This window comes from Gadus chalcogrammus, chromosome 1 (genome assembly GCF_026213295.1).
Source record: "Gadus chalcogrammus isolate NIFS_2021 chromosome 1, NIFS_Gcha_1.0, whole genome shotgun sequence".
Lineage (NCBI taxonomy): Eukaryota > Metazoa > Chordata > Actinopteri > Gadiformes > Gadidae > Gadus > Gadus chalcogrammus.
Window position 1 is genome coordinate 13,923,674 of NC_079412.1, and position 20,000 is coordinate 13,943,673.

The 20,000-nt window shown below is 45.2% G+C and overlaps 1 protein-coding gene across 1 annotated transcript in view; it reads right to left on the minus strand.

Annotated features, from left to right (window-relative positions):
• Positions 1-20,000, minus strand: part of LOC130370457 (voltage-dependent calcium channel subunit alpha-2/delta-3-like) — a 135,901-nt gene that overhangs the window by 50,498 nt on the left and 65,403 nt on the right. The window contains exons 10-14 of the mRNA XM_056576394.1: positions 13,291-13,369; positions 10,448-10,581; positions 1,879-1,950; positions 1,491-1,571; positions 211-285 (exon numbers count right to left, since the gene is read on the minus strand). Of these exons, the coding sequence (XP_056432369.1) occupies positions 211-285; positions 1,491-1,571; positions 1,879-1,950; positions 10,448-10,581; positions 13,291-13,369 (441 nt within the window). The remainder of the gene's footprint in view (positions 1-210; positions 286-1,490; positions 1,572-1,878; positions 1,951-10,447; positions 10,582-13,290; positions 13,370-20,000) is intronic.

A 20,000-nucleotide genomic window follows, 5' to 3' on the forward strand; every position in this document is an offset into this window, starting at 1 on the left:
TTAATCTGCATTTCATTGTTAGTGTGAAATCTATAATTGACTTGACACAAGCTACTTACGTTTGTATATCACATCCGGCAGAACACAAAAAATAAAAAGATCTACATTTGAACTCTGTTCTCGGTGAAAAGAATTGCTATGATAATGAGGTTGGAGCCTTGGCTACTGTTGGGGTTCGGGGGAGTGGGCGTGACAGGAAGTGGAACTCACAAGGGGTCGCAGGTCTGGGTGGGTGAGGATGTAGCCGTTGTTGGTGATTGCAAACGCATAGCCGTGGATGCCCAACTGCAAGGATACACACACGCACACACACACATTAGAAAGGCACACACACATACACATACACATACCAGACACGCACACACACACACACACACACACACACACACACACACACACACAGAATACAGGGTAGGAATATGTTTTTGTCTCATGCCCGTCGTCCCTGTGACAAGCAGTCCGATTTTATCGTGTCCACAGCCTGATTAATAACATACTTTTAAACTGTCAAACACACATTAAACATCCTCACACCCACCCAGCGTGAAAAAGAGAGGAAAAGACGGATCAACGTATCAAAGCATAAGATACTGTGACAGCAGGAGTCTATCGCTAATGCAGTCGTTTCCACCATCATTTTCCTGTCAGCAGACATCGCACTGTAGCTGCAAACAATCTTGTCCCAAAAAGTCTGCCACCACCTACAATTGATCTGTTTTTTGGGGGGGGCAAAGTGATTACTATCACCTGTCAGTTGGACCGTCACATTAGCAGATTCTAAACAACACTTAATTCCTGCCATGGCTTCATTTGTACGTGCGCCCATCAAATGAAGGGGCACTTCACTAGGCACTTTTAATAATGGCACTTCTTTGACATTAATGGAGTAGCAACAACAACTTGATGGATCCTAAAGGAGTCCAGCCGAGTCGAAGCAGAAGCAAAAATATTTTCCTGTATTCCTGATAGGTGTCACAGCTATTACCAGCTTTGAATGATGGTATGAAGGCATGAAGATTCAGTGGCGGACCTATGGTGTTAAAATATGATTGAAAATTTGCTGGTAGGTTCTGCTAGTTATGTTAGGAATATGTATTCATCAATAATGGGGTAGAATGTCCATTCTACAACAGCTTGGTTAAATACTTGAATCTGATTGGTCGAAACCGTTCAAAGGTTATGTATTGCTTTTCAATAACGTGCCACCTCTGCCTTCTAACAGCTCTGAATCAATGCACTCAAAATCGAACACAAACAACAACGGTCAAATACAACTATCGACCAGATGTTTCCCTGACAACGCAAAAAAAATATGCTCGCTGCTGAAGAATATTTGAAACCCAGCTGATAATATTATAGATGAAAGTGACTAATATCTAGTCGTAAAAAAGAGGAATCAACCACTCTTGGTTGTACCATTATTGGAAAAATAATGTATGCCAAAGCGGTGGTGAATTGCTTACAATACATTCTTAGGCATTGTTGTGTACCTTATATTTGGGGATGGTCTTTAGAAGCTCTGACACAGGCACATCGGTTCCTACCACTCCCAGCAGAATGCCTCGGTTTTTCTATTAACAAACACAAAATATACAGGACAATACTTATGAGGAGAAAAACATACAATAAGGAAATGCAAACAAAGGCACGCTTGAAAAATACAATACTGGAATACGGATGTACTGTTGCGATAGTGTTGATTTAAAGGGCAACCTGCAGGTCAGCCTCTCGGGTTAATTAAGATGGGAAAGCATATGGCAAATCGATTGAAAAGCTATTCATTTTAAAAATATCCAATAATAAATAATGTATTTGTTATTATTTTCATGATTAACTTTTTGCAGTGCAATATGCCAGTTGCTCTTTTAGTGTACCAACCGTTTCGTTCTTGGTACTGAAGACTGGCATCGCCACGGTGGTCATCAGCACTGGGTCCCGACCATCCTCCATCTGAGAGAGAGAGAGAGAGAGAGAGAGAGAGAGAGAGAGAGAGAGAGAGAGAGAGAGAGTGTAAATAAATATACAGGAATAAATGGATATAGAAGCACTCATACAGTTACTTATAGATCAAACATGAAGGTGCATCTTTATCTACCTTAATGCCCTTCTGTTGACACAGGAAGGAAGGCGTTATCTTTTGGGTGGCAGAACATGTCCTTTAAGATGGTGGTCATGGCTGAGCTTCTAGGCCCCGATATCTTCCAGAGGGGATTGACAAAACTTCCCTCCCTCCCCGTATGTTTTATTCATGTTAATTATCTGCCTTTAAACGTGTTCAGTCTCAGTCGGCCTTTGATGTTTGCAGTAATAAGCTTATCCAACGGCAGGGCTCGTGGTTTAGCACAGGCAACATCCTTCCGTTAAGACTGCCGGAATAATTACGATATTTATCTTTCAAGCGGCTGCGATTTCTCTTCTGAAGATGGGCTGATGATCTATTGGAGATGAAAGCCCTACACTACTGCTGCAGTTTGGGACCTTGAGGAACAGCCTGTTACACGAACACCTTCACACACAGCAACATACACACACACACACACACACACACACACACACACACACACACACACACACACACACACACACACACACACACACACACACACACACACACACACACACACACACACACACAGACATAAACACACCCATATAAACACGTGCATATAAACACACAAAGAAACACACAAACACACACACACACACACACACACACACACACACACACACACATCGTCTAAGGTCACCTAGACATCCCTTTGACCTTCCCCTCGAGTCTAATTCATTGTCAATGTTAACTGTTCCCATTGAGTTACTCTACAACGGCTTCATTTAGTCTCTTTTTGCCTCATTTTAACTTTCCCCTTGAACTTAGTACAACCCCCCTCTCTGTCTCTCCCCCTCTGCCACCACCACCAGTAATAACAAGTATTGACAGCAAAATACTGGTTGCTCCGTCCCGCTGGGACAGAGAGATAGGGGATCTGGGCTCTGGAAAGATGGTAACAGCCATCCAGGATGCAGTATTGGGACTTCAAAAGGGAGACGAAGCACACCTAAGTACAGCCATTATATCAACACCACACTGGGCTGCTGGCAACCGGAATCGATCAACGGACAGGACAAAGAAACAGGACCTTGTCTAAAAATACAAATTTAGAGCCTATTTCCAGTGCCAGGGCTATTGGATCATATATCATCAGGTGTACGTCGCAGGCTGACTGAGGATTGAGCAGAACTTAATCTCCTGTCCACTGCAACCCTTGTTAGATCCGCTTGAATGCGCTCTGGGACGAGGTGCTTATGTCCATTTGATGTTGGGTGGGGGTGTGTGGGTGAAGATTAATGAATGTTCATGTGAGGACGGTTGTGCGCTATGTTGCTGTTTTTTTGTGTGTTTGTGTGTGTGTTTGTGTGTGTGCATGTGTGTTTGTGCATATTTTTGTCATTGTTTCCATGTGTGTATTCTCATTTCAGTCTCCAAAAGAACAAAATAAAGACAAATTCAAAACTATTCTGTCACTCCAGACAGAGACAGACAAGTTCAAGCTCAGTGAAAACTCACAATAACACAATGTGTCTTTCCCCACTACCCCGAGGGATTTGTGATCCTCTACTGAATATGAATGTGAAAACATTGGCCTTTTAGGAGCATGGATCATCATTACCTACAGTTTTTGCTTTTTTCTTGTCCACGTCAGCAAAATAACCCAGAAAGACAGGGAGCACGACTGAGAACAGATACACACTGTGCTAGCACTGCAAAGCCAACACACAAACACGTTAACACACACAGGCGCGCACACACACACGCACACGCGCACCACCGCTCACAGAAGTTACATCCCCATTGTAGGGTTTCGCTACAAGGGACCACACACTCTGACACACTGACAACACACGCCCTTTTGTCTGGTCCCCCATAGGACACCTCATAATCTGGGTTGCTTTGACGAATCGTTCGCCCATGGCCCCCACGACCCTGTTTCCCTGGGCGAGCCAGCTTTAGTGCTGATTCTGCTGTGTTTGAGAAGCCAAAGCCACCCTTCGGGGGGGACGGGGACGGACGGACAGACTCCTCCAAGGAGGGAAGTGTAAATAAGCCCTTGAGATGCGGGCGTGACAAGAGAGCAGGCGGTGCTGCCTTGGAAGAGTCGCGACTAAACACTAATCTATATGCGTGTGGCCATCGCGTGCCGAGCTTGCGCCCTCTTAATGTTTCTTTTATTCGCCTTAAGGTCTAATCGTCCCCGTCCGTACGAGAACGTACAGCGTCCACACCATTCGACACGGCTCCACCGTACACTGGGAGAATATATCCCCCACAAAGGAGTCCCTGCCCCTGAACTTTAAAATCCTCTTCCCTTTTAATTTGCCTGAAGAAAGTCAAATATAGATGTGGTGTAGCCGGAACTTTTCCTCTCTCCTCCACCCCGGCGAGTGTCATCTCACCCCGACAGAGCGGGAAACCAAGCCAAAAGTGCCACGGGATGATGGATGACCGTAAGGAAGCGGGAGGGAGAGAAAGGATACAATAAGACGGAGGAGTAGAGGAGGGGAGGAGGGGGGAGAACAAGAGAACACACAGGGGAGGAGGCCGGGAAGGGTGGAGAGGATTTGTGTTTTTTTTACTGTAGAAACAGAATGAGACGAGATGTTTCTGGGGGAGTGAGTGTGTGCGTGTTGGGGGAGGGGGGATGGATAGCACTCAGGGGACCTGTGGGGGGGGGGGGGGGGGGGGGGGGGGGGGTAGAGATGGATGGGGGAGAGGAGGGAGGGGGGGAAGAGTCAGGGGAGGACATGGTGTCATTTGGGGAGAGGAGGGGTGGAGGAGTCAGGGGAGGACATGGTGAGAGGGGGGAGGGGGGAGGGAGGAGTCAGAGGAGGACGTGGTGCAATGGGGGAGAGGGGGGAGGGAGGAGCAAGAGAAGGACGTGATGTAATGGGGGAGAGGGGGGAGGGAGGAGCCAGAGAAGGACGTGATGTAATGGGGGAGAGGGGGGGAGGAGTCAGAGGAGGACGTGGTGTAATGGGGGAGAGGGGGGAGGAGTCAGGGAGGACGTGGTGGGGAGAGGGGGGAGGGAGGAGCCAGAGAAGGACGTGGTGTAATGGGGGAGAGGGGGGGAGGAGTCAGGGAGGACGTGGTGGGGGGAGGGGGGAGGGGGGAGGGAGGAGTCAGAGAAGGACGTGGTGTAATGGGGGAGAGGGGGGGAGGAGTCAGGGAGGACGTGGTGGGGGGAGGGGGGAGGGAGGAGTCAGAGGAGGACATGGTGTAATGGGGTTTTGGCGGTGGGAAGCAGCGAGGCTGAAAAACTCTAACAAGAGTCGTCCCGTCCCCCGTCCCCCCCCCACACACACACACACAGTGAGCTCCCGACCCCCCCCCCGGCGAGGCAATCAACCATGAGTGCTACAATTAACAATGACATCATATGTAAACTCTGGGCAATTAAATAATCCGACCAGCATAATTCCCCCTCTTTCAAGTAGAGTTTCAGGTCTAATTAAACACAAGAATAAATGTGTCAAAACACTATCTCATTTTGTCCATCTCTTTATGGCAATGCTTAAGTGCTCTGTTCGACGAAAGCTTTTTGTTTTGTTGGATATACTTCAAAAACATTGGCTGAGTAGGCAATCAAAGTCATTCATAAGAGGACACAATAAATACAGTGTCACAACCGCAGGATGTTGCCGTAGAATAGCTCACTGTTCACAACTTAGAACTTACTAGAGAGAAAACGTGGGTAAATAGACAGACAAATGTAAAATAATGTCACTGTAAAATGACTATGCACTGAGCTATCCAGCTCGATGATGTGTTTGCCGTTATCTAAAGTATTCTTTTTTTTTTATCCCCGTCTGACTTCGGTTGGGCAGTCTAAACTGGTCCAGTGAAGCATTGGCACACTGGTCCTTTTCACATTCACTTTTCTTATTTTGAAAGCAATTAAATACGTTTAAAATTGTTTTTTTTTGTCTTATCATTGTAGTGTGAAATGTAAATTAATTCATTGCTATTTAAACCTCTATCAATAGGACATTATAATAGGCCAGAATCCCCCAATGAGTTGGCTAAGTGCTCCATAAAGACATCATAGCAGTACCATTCATTAATCCCTTGTACGGTTATTTATGATCAGACAATATGAATCTCAAAGTCCCTATGAGTGTGTGAATAAAGGCCGGGCTGGCCCAAATACATAATTTCAAGCACCAAATAATAATTTGGTTTCCCAAACGAATGTACCATATTTTGTTGAAAAAACAAAAGAAATAAGAAATTCCTAGTGTGTATGTTTCCTTGCCAGCGCTAGGGGAGAGCACTGCTGTAGAATCATACTTTTAATAACTATATATTTTTAATAACCCTCATCGGTCCGAGCCTGACTGGGTTAAGGCCGGGTTTCGATGGAGCCTGGTTGTCAAAGACAAAGCGCCTCACACAACCTACTTCCAATCATCACGAAGCAAAAAGGTGGCTGAACATTGTGCAAAGGTTTGATAATGGCGGGAATAGCGCTGTTCATCGGACGATAAATCACACAGGTGCTATTGTGGGGTACGGCTCGCCGACCAGGAAAAAGCCTTGCTGACGAGTTGGAGCTCCACCAAGGAAAGCTTCTGCGGAAAACTCTAACATTTTATAAATATGATCATTACTACAAGCAGTTTGTTTAAAGTCTGTCTCTGAAGGTCTTGCAGATTCTCACACTGGACAGCCGGTGGCAAAGTGCTACCGCAGTACGGATTTGAATAATGTTCTCATATTTGAGGACACACTTCACGCTGATAATTCGCTCACCCCGTATTTGGCAAGGCTGTATTTTGATGATGGCTACCGTTACCTCTGAAGCTACCTAACTGAAGGGTTGACTCGGAGGGGTCTCAGAATTATTGATGACATCACACATTAACTTTTTTTCTCGGGGTTGATCCGTAGGGTATTTGGACAACATGTAACCTAACCTTCTACCTGTGGTTGGCAATAAGTTGCAATGACTTCTTCTTTTATAATGAATCATTACTTTTTTTCCTTTTGAATCTTGAATTGAGATTGTACACCTACAGAACGGACAACTGCATATCCAAATATTCAGGCTCAGCATTATCTCTATTAAAAAAGACAGTGTCCATCAAAGGCAGCGTTTATATTTGTTACTCTGTTTTGATGCCTGAGGTGTCTTGTTGGTCTGTGCGTGTTTTTGCGAGTGAGAACGCAGGTTACTTGCGACGGCTACCATTCAGGCTACATCTGCACTAAGTGGATGGTGAGCAACAGAGACAGTAATGCCGACCCTGTAGGCTCCATCCCATTACCAACGCTACACCTGACATATGCTTTTCCAGCTGTCTGATAGGAATGCAAGGGCTCTGCTGATGTTGATGGTGCTGCAAAGCACTGTTTTTCATCACTGTTATGATTATAGAGCTGCTTAGGAAGAGGCCTCATCCTACCATTGATTCATGTACCTCTGAGATCAATGAAAAGGCAACACACATCATCCAAGTGCGTCATCACAGGCTATTGGTGTCATGGCCCGGAGACAGAGAGGGAGGAAACACTTTATGGTCCAGATTTCAGCGAAAAACCGCACGATAAAGGCGATCTGGTTTCCACACTGAAAAATGAACAGGAAATGAACAAATCGCAACTACACATTTTCACGCACAATCACACTGCCAACATTTTAGAAACTGTCAAAGCAAGACCAACGGAACACCGACAATGAATCACTCTGTGCTCAAATCAGCATGTGTGTGAGTTTGCGTGTGTGTGTGCGCGCCCTTGTGAATGTGGGAGTGTTTTTGTATGTGTTTGTGTGTGTGATTGTCTGTTGGCATGTGTTTATTTGCTGTATGTGTGCATGTGTGCATGTGTGTGTATTCATGTGTGTGTGTTTGTATGCGTGTGTGTGTGCGTGTGCCTAAGTTAAAATATATAGATATGTGGCTTTACGAGAGTGCACGTGTCCGTGTTTCTAAGTGTCTACTTATGTGCACTTATGTCCACTGCTGTGCAAAATAAGTGACTGGTGAATGACAACGTGAGTCACGGTGTACAATTAAAAACAGAAACATGAAATCAAGGCAGCCACGGGTGACATCAGAAGGCGACAAAGCAGAAATAATAACACCTATTAATCCGGTCAAACAAAAAGAACAACAAATCACGGTGGAAACAGCATGGCTTCATTCCATTTTCCACAAAGAGAGTTAAAATGGAGATGGCGACGCGTCACGCTGTAAACACATGTAAACACAGCAACACAACGACTACAGACAGGAGTTTACCTTCTGTGCCTGTGGGAGCTACAGGGATCAGATTCAACCGAAACAGAAAGAAAGAGGAAAAGAGGAAGGGAGGGAAGGGACAAAGCGTGTCAATCAGCTGGTGTAGACTCGAATGAAGTGTCGGCTATTGGTGTGTTTTGTTCCAATTTTCCCTTACATTAACTTGAGTATACAATGTATAAAGTTAATATTTAAGTATATATTGTGTCCTTGTTTGTTTGACAATAGTTTGCTCTGGAGTTGAGGGGTTTGCTGGGGAAACAGTTGCTTTCACATGTTCCCACTCAGGGATTGTGTTTTTTTTAAATAATTTACATAGATGTCAACCTAATGCATTTATATTCATGACAATCCAAAAGTAAACAAGACGTTAAGAACAATGCATTTAACACTATATAATAATGTTTAGTTATATAAGTCATTTGTAACTAATCATTAACAAAACGATAAGCCTTAAATGCCTGATGAACTAATTCTTAACCAAAGATACATATGTAGATGATTATTACTAGCTATATTAAAAGTACACCCATTTTACTGGCGGGTTGTTGTTAATTAGCCATTACAAGGCTTATCATCTATGTGAATATTCCCCCTCTAGTGAAATCACAAGTGGTTCACTTGAGTGGACCTAAGATGCATGATGATAGTTCACCCTACCAGTGGGTTCAGTCCACCAGATTCGCTGCTAGGCTGAATAGGGGCCCTTTAACATGACAGTTGTGAAATTTACGAATGTTTAGTAATATTTAGTCAATGAATACTTCATCGGTAACTAAAGGCTTGAAATGACGTTATGACTGAACATTATTAGAAGGCGTGGCCCTGAATTCCAGTAGGATTCTACCAGACACGCACACTTGTCGACACTTGCTCCAAAACTTTACGATACGCCCATGATAGCGACATGTTTACGTGTGATCGCACCGTTACAGAGACAATGCTGTTCTAGCAGCCAAGTTGGCACACACGTCTTTACTGTGATCAATGTACGCCGAGGGGAAGCGGAACACAGGATTGGGAAAATAAAACACAAATGACAGGGGACAGAGAGGAAGAGTGAGAGCGACCAGAGGGAGCGAGATAGGTGTGTGGAACAAGAGCACAGAGCGAAAGGCTCTGCGTGGAGACGGCGTGGACCCCCCTCCCCCCCCCCCCCTCCCCCTCCCCCCTCTAATCTCCAATATTCAGAAACGCGAACAAATGACCGTTCACTCTTATGTGCCCAAACACAATGGCGTCACAACAAAAAAAGGGACTATTGTGCATGGCTGAATAAAGTGGATTGTGAGTGGATTTATGGATTATGGATGCAAAGAATGATATGGATTTGTAGCAATCCTGCTGGTGTTTTTGGGGATGATGTTTTCTAAGCCAGGCAGATCAATTATGCATTTAATTATTTGATGATTGGATATTATTTGTATACTATTGAAAGAGATGATACAATTCATCATAAAACTGTGTATGCGTGTGTCTGTGTGCGGTTGTGCGTTTTCGTGAGTGTTTTTGTGTGTGTGTGTGTGTGTGTGTGTGTGTGGGTGTGTGTATATGTTTCTGTGTGTGCTTGTGTGGGTGTGCTTGTGTGTGCACGCAAGTGTGTGTGTGTGTGTGTGTGCACGCAAGTGTGTGTGTGTGTGTGTGTGTGTGTGTGTGTGTGTGTGTGTGTGTGTGTGTGTGTGTGTGTGTGTGTGTGTGTGTGTATGTATACGTGTTTGCGTGCATAAGTGTGTGTGTGACAAAGGAAGTACAGTGTAGAAGATGCTAACTCACCAATGATTCCCAATATGTTCTACTCCCACTACGTATAGCCCCCCCTCACACACACACACATACACGTACACACGCACACACACACAAACACAAAAAGAAAACACACGCACACACACCCCTACCGGTTCCATCTGTCGCAACCTTTAACACATTTCCAACAAAACAACACTACACCTCCTGCTTCGGCAGGATTTATTTTCTCAGCTTTGTTTCATGTACACATATTTCACAAACAAATCTCTTGGCGAATTGCAAAAGGCATTCGGGGAGAGTGACATCATTGATGCAATATCATTGTTCCTAGGGGCCGAGAGACCTGGCGGTGTCCAGTTGCAGGAGGCCGATGGGAGAGGGTGGGACGGGGGGTCTGTCCACTCACAGTGTTATCGATGTAGGCCTCTGTCCACACCGTGTCGTGTTCCTGGTCTATCACCTTGGGGCGGCTCAGCACGTGGAGGTACTCCATCACGTTCTCCTGCACGTCCGCCAGGGTGGAGATCTGGGTGAAGTACCCTGGAGAGGGGGGCGGACGGACAGACGGATAGAGACCAGACACAGGGACAGACAGATGAGAGTCCATACATATGGACGGACAGACAGGCAGACGGATAAGATGAGAAAGATAGATGGATCGAAAAATAGAAAGAGAGAGAGATAGAGATAGAGAGAAACAGACAGAGAGACATAGAGATGGACCAATAAAAAGACAGACAGATAGAAATAAAAGACAAAGAGTGGAGGGAACAGAGAAGAAGGAAAGGGGCAGTCAGAAAGGACCTGTATATTTCATTATATATATATATATATATATATATATATATATGTATGCATGATATATAATAGCATAATATCAGAGCAGTGGAGTCCACATCCGATTAGCAGGGAACAAGTACAGTACGTCCCCAGATCACAATGCCCACCATTCATTCCCGCACACAGAAGACGTGTGTGTGTGTGTGAGTGTGTATGTGTGTGCGCGCACACGTATGTGGACACGCACGGCTAAAATGACTCCCCTGTAATGTCGCCATCTTCGGAACACAGTCCCAATGTCAGATTCATTACGGTCGGCTCCGAAAGAACAACCGCATCTCTTTAGACACCATCAAAAAGCCCTTTTAGCTTCCCCTTGCAGCGAAGCAGGGCAATTGCTCGGATGGGCTGTCGAAAGGCAGGCATGACATGTGAGAGAAGGAACATGGGTGCGTGTGAGTATGCAGTCCTTTCGGGAGTTCCCAAAGTGAGGAAGGAGCAATAGCGGACGAGCAAGACGAGGCGGCGCTCAGAATGGGGGAAGGTATTGGAAAGAGAAGCTCAATTTAGAGTGAATGCGATGCCGTTTTGTCAATGACTGTAATGCCGCTTCTATCAGGCTGAGGTCGATGCCAGGGGACAGAATATGCCGTGAGTGCAGTGGAGAGCGGAGAGAACGACATGGGGAATTTACAATTGAAGACTGGTGACATCAAAAATGAAATGAGAGAAAAAGGGGATTGACTTGGGGTGAGAAAGGAGGAGAATGTGAGAAAGTGACATTCTTAGTAGAACAGCAAATTGCCCTAACCTTCTCCAGAAATCAAGGAGGCAGACAATCAGAGCTATAGCAAGCAGCTAGCGGTCATCCTACGAGATAATGACCTTTACTCCTCAGGGAGAGGAGCAGAGTCATTTAGATCGAGACACAGACGTGGGTCCAAGGATAGCCGCAAATATACCCCAACGCCATTATCAGGACCAAAATCTGATACTGGACCCTTGACCACATGAACATTGTTTGCCATCTAAAAATAGTTCACCATAGCAACATGGATCTGCATGACCCAATCAGGTAGACCATGTGGGGTGGAGCACAACTGCACATTAACACATGCACTCAGAAACTAAAACACGCACGCACTCATGCACACACACACACACACACACACACACACACACACACACACACACACACACACACACACACACACACACACACACACACACACACACACACACACACACACACACAAGCACAGGGAATTAAAAACACACACACCTACACAAACACAAACCCTAACGCACGCACGCAAACACACACACACACACACACACACACACACAAACCGTATACGAACACAGACACACATACAGGTTCCAGATTTTCTCGAGTCAGTCAAAGTTGTTGGAGAGAGAGTGAGAGAGAGAGAGAGAAGAGAGAGAGAGAGAGAGAGAGAGAGAGAGAGAGAGAGAGAGAGAGAGAGAGAGAGAGAGAGAGAGAGAGAGAGAGAGAGAGAGAGAGAGAGAGACAGAGAGAGACAGAGAGAGAGAGAGAGAGAGAGAGAGAGAGAAAGAGAAGAGAGAGATGGATGACTCTTGCCTTCAGTGACACTGTGCTCACAGCACGGTGGAGGACAGCCGGCTGACACCATGCGCATTACCATGCGACCGGTCCTCAGCAGCCTCCTGTATTCAGGTTCAATCCATCTTCACGCAGCACTTGGGATCGTGTGCAGTGTGATCAGTGTATTCTGTGTCAACCTCATCATCGTTTTAAGCATTCTTTGGTTTCCCGAAGATTGACCTGAATTGGCTGAAAGAATCAGAACTTAAATGTAGCCTGACTGAGACTGCGGGGAGATAGGGTTGCTATCTCCAGGGAGAGATGTGATGAGTACGACTCCGGTGGGCTGGATGCACGGTACCGTGAATCTTGAAATGCAGATGCAAATGCACACACTCGCATGGACCGAATGAAAAGACCATCCTGTCTGATATTGGTCCCAAGTAATACTGCGGATACTGTTGTCCTTTCACACACACAGACACAATCACACACGCATTCACACACACGCACACACACACAGACACACACAAACTCACACACAGACACAGACACTGGGCGGTCGGAGGAAATTGAGTCAGGTGGTCGCCATCAACCACCTCTGAGCTAAATATAGAACCTGAAGAAACATGTTATTTGTAGTGATGACAACCATGAACACACACACACACGCACAGACACACACGCACACATACACATGCACAAACATACAAACATGCACATGTTCAGCCCCCACCTACATGTGGAAGGTCAATCTTGGCTTTTGCTTATACTGATTAGCAGCAACATAAAGTTATGTGTACACACACAGACACACAAACACACGCACGCACACACATGTAAAACCTGAAACTCTTCTCCCTCTGAAACATTACAGTGCGAGGAGTGTTGCAGGAGCCCACCTTTGTTCGCACACGCCATCCATTTCAGATTATCAGCGAAGGCGGACTCTCTGCCAATCAGGTAGGGGAAAATGCGAACCTGTGGTGAGAGAGCAGATAGCTTCTGTCAGTCATTTGAATCGCATTCAGATAGGTACCCAGCATAGCCACCACGGGGAGGCGCACCGCAGGGGCCGACCATAGGCTCCCGCTTTATCTGTCAGCGATTAGCTCTGCCTACCGTCTGTTGATTTAAACATCCCGGGGTATATCGTGAGTTTGTTTTAGTCAAAGATTGTTATCAGCGTAAAATTGAATCAAATATATGATGACGATTTTTTGAACGGAGTGGTTTGTAATTATTGAAATGTTTTCACTCTTTCAGTAAAGCAAACAGAAAATAGAGACGTATGGTAGGCAAGACTCAATAAGAACCGGTGGGTTTGACAGGTGTGTGCGTGAATGATAATGTGTGCCTCTGTGTTTTGTGTGTGAGGCAGAGGGTTGCCAGATTGGACCAGATGTGAGCCTCTAGGGGCACAGCTGTCCAAATTCGGATTCCGTTTTCCTATTTTTCAGCTTGACATTGTTGTGTGTGCGTGGAAGCGTGTGTGCATGTGTTTGTGTGTGTGTGTGTGTGTGTGTGTGTGTGTGTGTGTGTGTGTGTGTGTGTGTGTGTGTGTGTGTGTGTGTGTGTGTGTGTGTGTGTGTGTGTGTGTGTGTATGTGTGTATGTGTGATTGTGTTTGTGTGTGCACTAAAGCATGTCTCGTTCTGATTTTGGATGACTCCCTGGAACAGAAGGAGCTGCAAATTAATGAAGGATTTACAAAACAAGTTTTCACTGCAACACTTATTTGGAGAGAAATAGTCCCAAAGAATCTTCCCAAACCCCCCCAAAAATTTCCTGTTCTATAATATCAATTAATAATAATCAAGATGGATCCAGGTAAATTATGAATAACTGAACCAATGCAAATGATATTTCAGTCTATTGTCAGCTGTAATGATTTTGACGGCCTGATTGCGATGTCGGATAGACACTCTTAACCAGCAACGAGAGATGGATCCATCTGCTATCATCATCATCTTCATCATCATCATCATCATAGCGTTGAACCAGGCACTCCCAGATGCTGTCTATTGTCTTGATTATCAGAGGAAATTAAAAGCCCTCATTATCTAGTCTATAATCAACCCTCATTCACAAAGACCTCAGCCATCTGAGTGTCAGCGATGCTGAGCAGACCCCCCCCCCCCCCCCCCCCACCGGCCAGAAAAATTAAGCTTGTTACTTTAGTGTCTCTTTCGTTCTATATAGTTTAGGGAGCATCTCTGTGAAGAATAGCCTCTGCCCTAGTTGCATGTCTGACTAATTTAGAAGGAGTGGCCTAGGACCAGCATAGAACCACAATACCAAGCTTTTGCCCCGCGCTGCTGCAAACGTCACGAACATCTCAACATATCATAGATACAGAACTGATTTGAAGTGACAAGGTGGAAGATGTGCTGTGGGTCTTTTTGTCTTAGTGTGGCCTCTCCCGCTTGCTGCGGTTGCCAGCACTCACTCAACAACAACCAGCGGCCAAACCCATCCCGCTACAGTCGTGTCAAGTCTGAGCCGCCACAGTTCTTCAGATCTCCACTTTTCGCCAATTGGCCAATGTTAATCCTGGTGGCTTTCTGAAACTTAAGGAGCTGGGCATGTCGTTAGTTCTGCCAAAGTAAGTGAGCCAAACTAGTGCCATGTAGCAGTGTATGCGAGTAGCATCCAGCTGCAGCCCCGGAGCTGGTGCCTGTGGTGTAGCAGGTCCGTTTTTTTGTTTTATTTCAACGTTTTGTGTCACAGTCAGACTCTAGCTGACCCAGTCGAGTTTCTGCTGCAGCTGGATGCTATTGATGTACGCTACTGTCCCCCAAGTGTCTTCCCAGGTGTTCTCCCCTGTCCATTAAACAGATGTTATCAGGCAGAACACACATAAGCATGAGGTAAAGATCAAACGTTTTCTGGGTTCATCCCCACAGGTGGATGATACTCAGAGATGCCCATCATCAACCAGCATAGAAACACATTTAGCGAGATAATGGCACACAGAGCTGTGCAGGTGTGCTATTGTGTGTGTGTGTGTGTGTGTGTGTGTGTGTGTGTGTGTGTGTGTGTGTGTGTGTGTGTGTGTGTGTGTGTGTGTGTGTGTGTGTGTGTGTGTGTGTGTGTGTGTGTGTGTGTGTGTGTGTGTGTGTGTGTGTGTGTGACGTGTGCTTGTTGCATTTTATACTGGTCTACCGCAGGGCAAGGACAGCCCCTGTGATAACTACACGTAAAGTAAACATGTTTTTATTATTTTCCCGAGCAAAACTTTCAAAATACAATATATCAGTATGCGGTCGGGATTACATTGATTGTTGCTAGTTGTAGTTATCAGCATGTACAACAGCTATTTCCAGAAAGTTTTACTTAAAAAAAGGTGGGGTGGCAAGCGGGACGATTGATTTGAATATTGTGGGGGTGTGTGGGCCACCAAAGCCACCCACCCCCCCTCCCACCGGGAACATTGCCCATTCTCCCCTGCATCCCCTACAGTGGTGTGACCCAAAGAGCGGTCAGCATTGATGCAGACCGGCCGTTAAAAATGGAGGAGGTTTACGGTCGAGTTAAACGCACTGGAGGTAATAGCCGGCAGTAACTCGGCCGTTGTTTGTCGTGACGTGCTATATTCAATCCACATGAGTGCCCCAGATCTATGAATTTCAGCAGATAAGAACGGTCAACAATGAGATGACAACAATGCTAGCATGTTCACACTTATGCACGTCTTGAAGATTGTACAACAGAATCGAACACATGTTTATTATAATGCCATGATTGCAACCTGAACACACACATCTAAATTATTCAGTGAACTGCAAAAACATAGTCACGTCTTTTATGTCGACAAGATGAACAAAACACGCAGAGGAGAAAGTATTTATGCCGGCCTTCATGTGCAATTTAACACCACCAAAGAAACCTGCATTTAAATGGCATTTGAATTGTCAGACTCAAAAAAGGGAAGATGAATTGAAAGCAGAACACAGAGTAAAACACAGTAATCCAAAGCAACCCTGTAGCCCTCAGTGTAAAGGTATTGGATTGCATTGAAGTCCGAGATAGATTTCTACCTAAGGCCAATATTTTTCTCCACCTGCACCCGATGATGGCAGGAGATGCACTGCATATTTCTCGGGAAAAGCAGGTGTTCAGATGTTTGAAAGTCTTGTGTAGCACTTGTGTGCATTCTCCCCTCTGCAAATGCAGCCAATTTTCATGTGTGTGTGTGTGTGTGTGTGTGTGTGTGTGTGTGTGTGTGTGTGTGTGTGTGTGTGTGTGTGTGTGTGTGTGTGTGTGTGTGTGTGTGTGTGTGTGTGTGTGGATGTGAGCATGTGTGGGCATATGTGTGTATATGGGAGTGTGTGTGTGTGTGTGTGTGTGTGTGTGTGTGTGTGTGTGTGTGTGTGTGTGTGTGTGTGTGTGTGTGTGTGGCCATATGTGTGTATATGGGAGTGTTTGTGTGTGCGCGTGTGTGTATGTGTGTGTGTGTGTGCGTGTGTGGTTGGCCGGGGTTGGGGGTGGTTTAGACCAGCCCCCTAATGTTCCCATCTTCGGCTGTCACTCACATTATCCTGAAGTGTCGCTCAAAGATACTAAATTATGTCATCTCTCAATCTGTCTGAGCCATAAAATAAAAAATAAAATGAACTGGCTCCTACAGGTTTGCTGCCAGATGTGCACTTTAATCTGTCTTGCCACTGTTGTCCCAGAGAAGGCTGGATATGACGCTCAACCATAAAAAACTGATGTCCGATTGGTCTCTCTGATGAATTTGTTGACTGTTTGGATAAAATATGATTAATTGTGATTATTCCATATGGGAAAAGTGGGTGTAAAAGCAGAAATGCAGGACTGTTATTAACATAATGGATATAAAAACACAAAGTAAATATGAGTAATATTATCCCTTAATACTCTTGTGATTTGGAATTTCCTTTGCGCTTTGGCTATGCGGTTTGATCGACACGTCTCGACCATTGACTTTGAAGAGACAAGGGGCCATATTTTAACAGTCTGAAACGCAAGTGAAAAGCGCCAAACGCAAGTAGATTTGAGGGAGGTTCTATGGCGATGTTGCTATTTTAACGGCGGATAAATTAATCTTGCGCCCGACGCAAATCTAAAAAGGGCTGCTCTGAAGTAGCCTAATTACCCGTAGGTGTGGTTTGGGCGTAACGTGCAATAAACCAATGAGAGTGCCATCTCCCACCCCATTTAAGAGCCATGAGCGCATTTGAATCTGACGAGTTGATATTTGGACAGCGCTTTTGCAGTCTCCGATGAGACAAATGCATGACCACATGAATTTTTTACTTCAAATGGCCAAATAATATTGCCTAATCACACATGGAATAGCGTTTTCTTCCATAACTTCAGAAATACTGAGTCCTCGTATAAATTTCGGCAAAGAAAACTTAACACACATATGATATGCGGTAACTGTGGTTCTATTTAATGTATTACGCAATACATTAACAAACATCGTTTTCTTACCAGTATTTTATGCATCAGGGTTTTTTCTAAACAAGGGAACAGGGGCGCTGCGCCCCGATACTCCCGGCGTGCGCCATCCTACCGAAATGCCGACTGAACCTGTCCGACTTGGATCTGTACTTACATGCTGCTGTACAACATACACTATTTCTCAAAACGATCTTTTCTCCGCGAAAATATCCCAACACCACCACCTGACAATGTGTCTGATCCTCAAATAACTTATAATTACTCCAAAAATATTCCGATCCGAATTGGAGTTTCCCAGACCGAGTCGACATGCTAACGTTAAAGTTATTAGCAGCTAGCTAGCTAGCTACTATGTATTTGAATGGGTTTTTGGTCTAGGCGCTAAGATGCTAAGCAAGTATACAAGACCATTCCAGTTCTCTCTGCACAAAGCGGTTTCAATGAACGACAGAAATAAACAAATGCTGAGTGTTGATCAAGAGTTTTGCGAGAGCAAAACGAACAGTCGAACAGTCGAACAGGGTTCCCTGGTAGCTGCACGGCGGAATTAGCCCAATAAAAGTGTAGTAACCCAGAGAACCAGCTACAACATAGTTTTCATCCAAACGAGCCGTCTTTAGCGAACGGTGAATTGCATTGGCTTCTACGAGCAGTCGGCTTTCGGACGCGAGCTTAGGGACCGTCTGCAAAGTGCAAAACTGAATTGCATTGGCTTCTACGAGCAGTCGGCTTTCAGCCGCGAGCTTAGGGACCGTCTGCAAAGTGCAAAACTGAAAACGACAACAATAGTAACATTTCTATAGCGTCGCCATTATTGACTCTAGAGCCCCAAAACTTGTTCCATAGAGGCATGGCACAGGAGGTCTACCATGACTAACGCTACCCTGAACCACCTCCTCAGGATCAGTATTGAGGGGCCTGCAATTTATCAATTTGATTTTGACAAGGCAGTGAGCCGTTGGGGCAGTCTCAGGAACAGACGGCTGATGTTGTGATTTGTCCTACTTAATAAAAGTTTAGCCAATATTTTTGAAATTTGTCGTGTTTATTTACAGGGTAAAGTTGTACAAGTCTACCAAAAGTTGATAGTATTTTAGTTTTTCAGGATGACCACAAGAGCTAGAATTTCTTTCTAAGATAGCCTCAGAATTTACCATTTAATCATTATTTTTTCAAAGGCTTCGCGCCGTGGAAGGGGGAGACCCCCCTTCCACACCATCCCCCGCCTCGGTCGCGTTGCTCCCTCCGCTTTGCGCAGGGGTCTGCTCCCTGCTACTTTTTTTTTCTAGAAAAACCCCTGTGCATTATCATTATTGACTTGTGTTCCTAATATGCACGTGTCCCCCTGTTAATATACATTGCCATGGATTGTATTATGCGTTGTGTGTTTAATTTGCGTGTGTTTAAACAGATGGATGCACACAAGCGCTCCCGCATTCATTAATTATTTTACACATACACACACGCGCGCCCGCATTCATTCATTCTTTTTAACACTCACTCGCGTTAAAACAATGTTTTCTCACGATCAAATACTCATCAATCCTAAAAGTTACGGGCTTGTACACGATGTTTGTGGAAAGAAAATATGTGTTTGCTGTACGGTGTTTGCAGATGCATTGATTTAAAAGTACAACTTATTACCGCTGTATCAGCTGTTCTTTCCCAAATAATTTACCAAGAATGTGTGGCTAGGTAGATGAGAGAAGCAGAGTGTATGCGCGAGGTGCACAAGCAACATTATGCATGCGCCCTTAAAAGAGCATCCGAACAACGCGCCACTGCCTTAAAACCAGGCATTCCCTGGATTGTGCTGCAATTTTTTTCTGAAACTGCAAAATAGCACCAGGGAACGTTTGCGCCAGAATACGTCTCCACCTTTCGCCGAACCGCCCCTTGGGGTGCAAGATCATTCCCTAATTTACCGCTTCGTGGCCGTAGAGGGAAAAGAACGCTCTGCGCCAGTTGCAAACTAGCAACGATACATGTGTCAGTGTAGAAAGTCAATTGCGCTGGATGCAAGAAAGGGGCAGAAAGACAGTCAAATAGTGACAGCCTTATCTTGTTTTCTATGTCTCTTCTCTGTTATCATTTGAAGATTAGGAGTAGGACATGGACTGAATATGGATGAGTGTAAGCAGGTGAGGGCCAGACCGACTATCAAGCTATTCTGCTGTCAG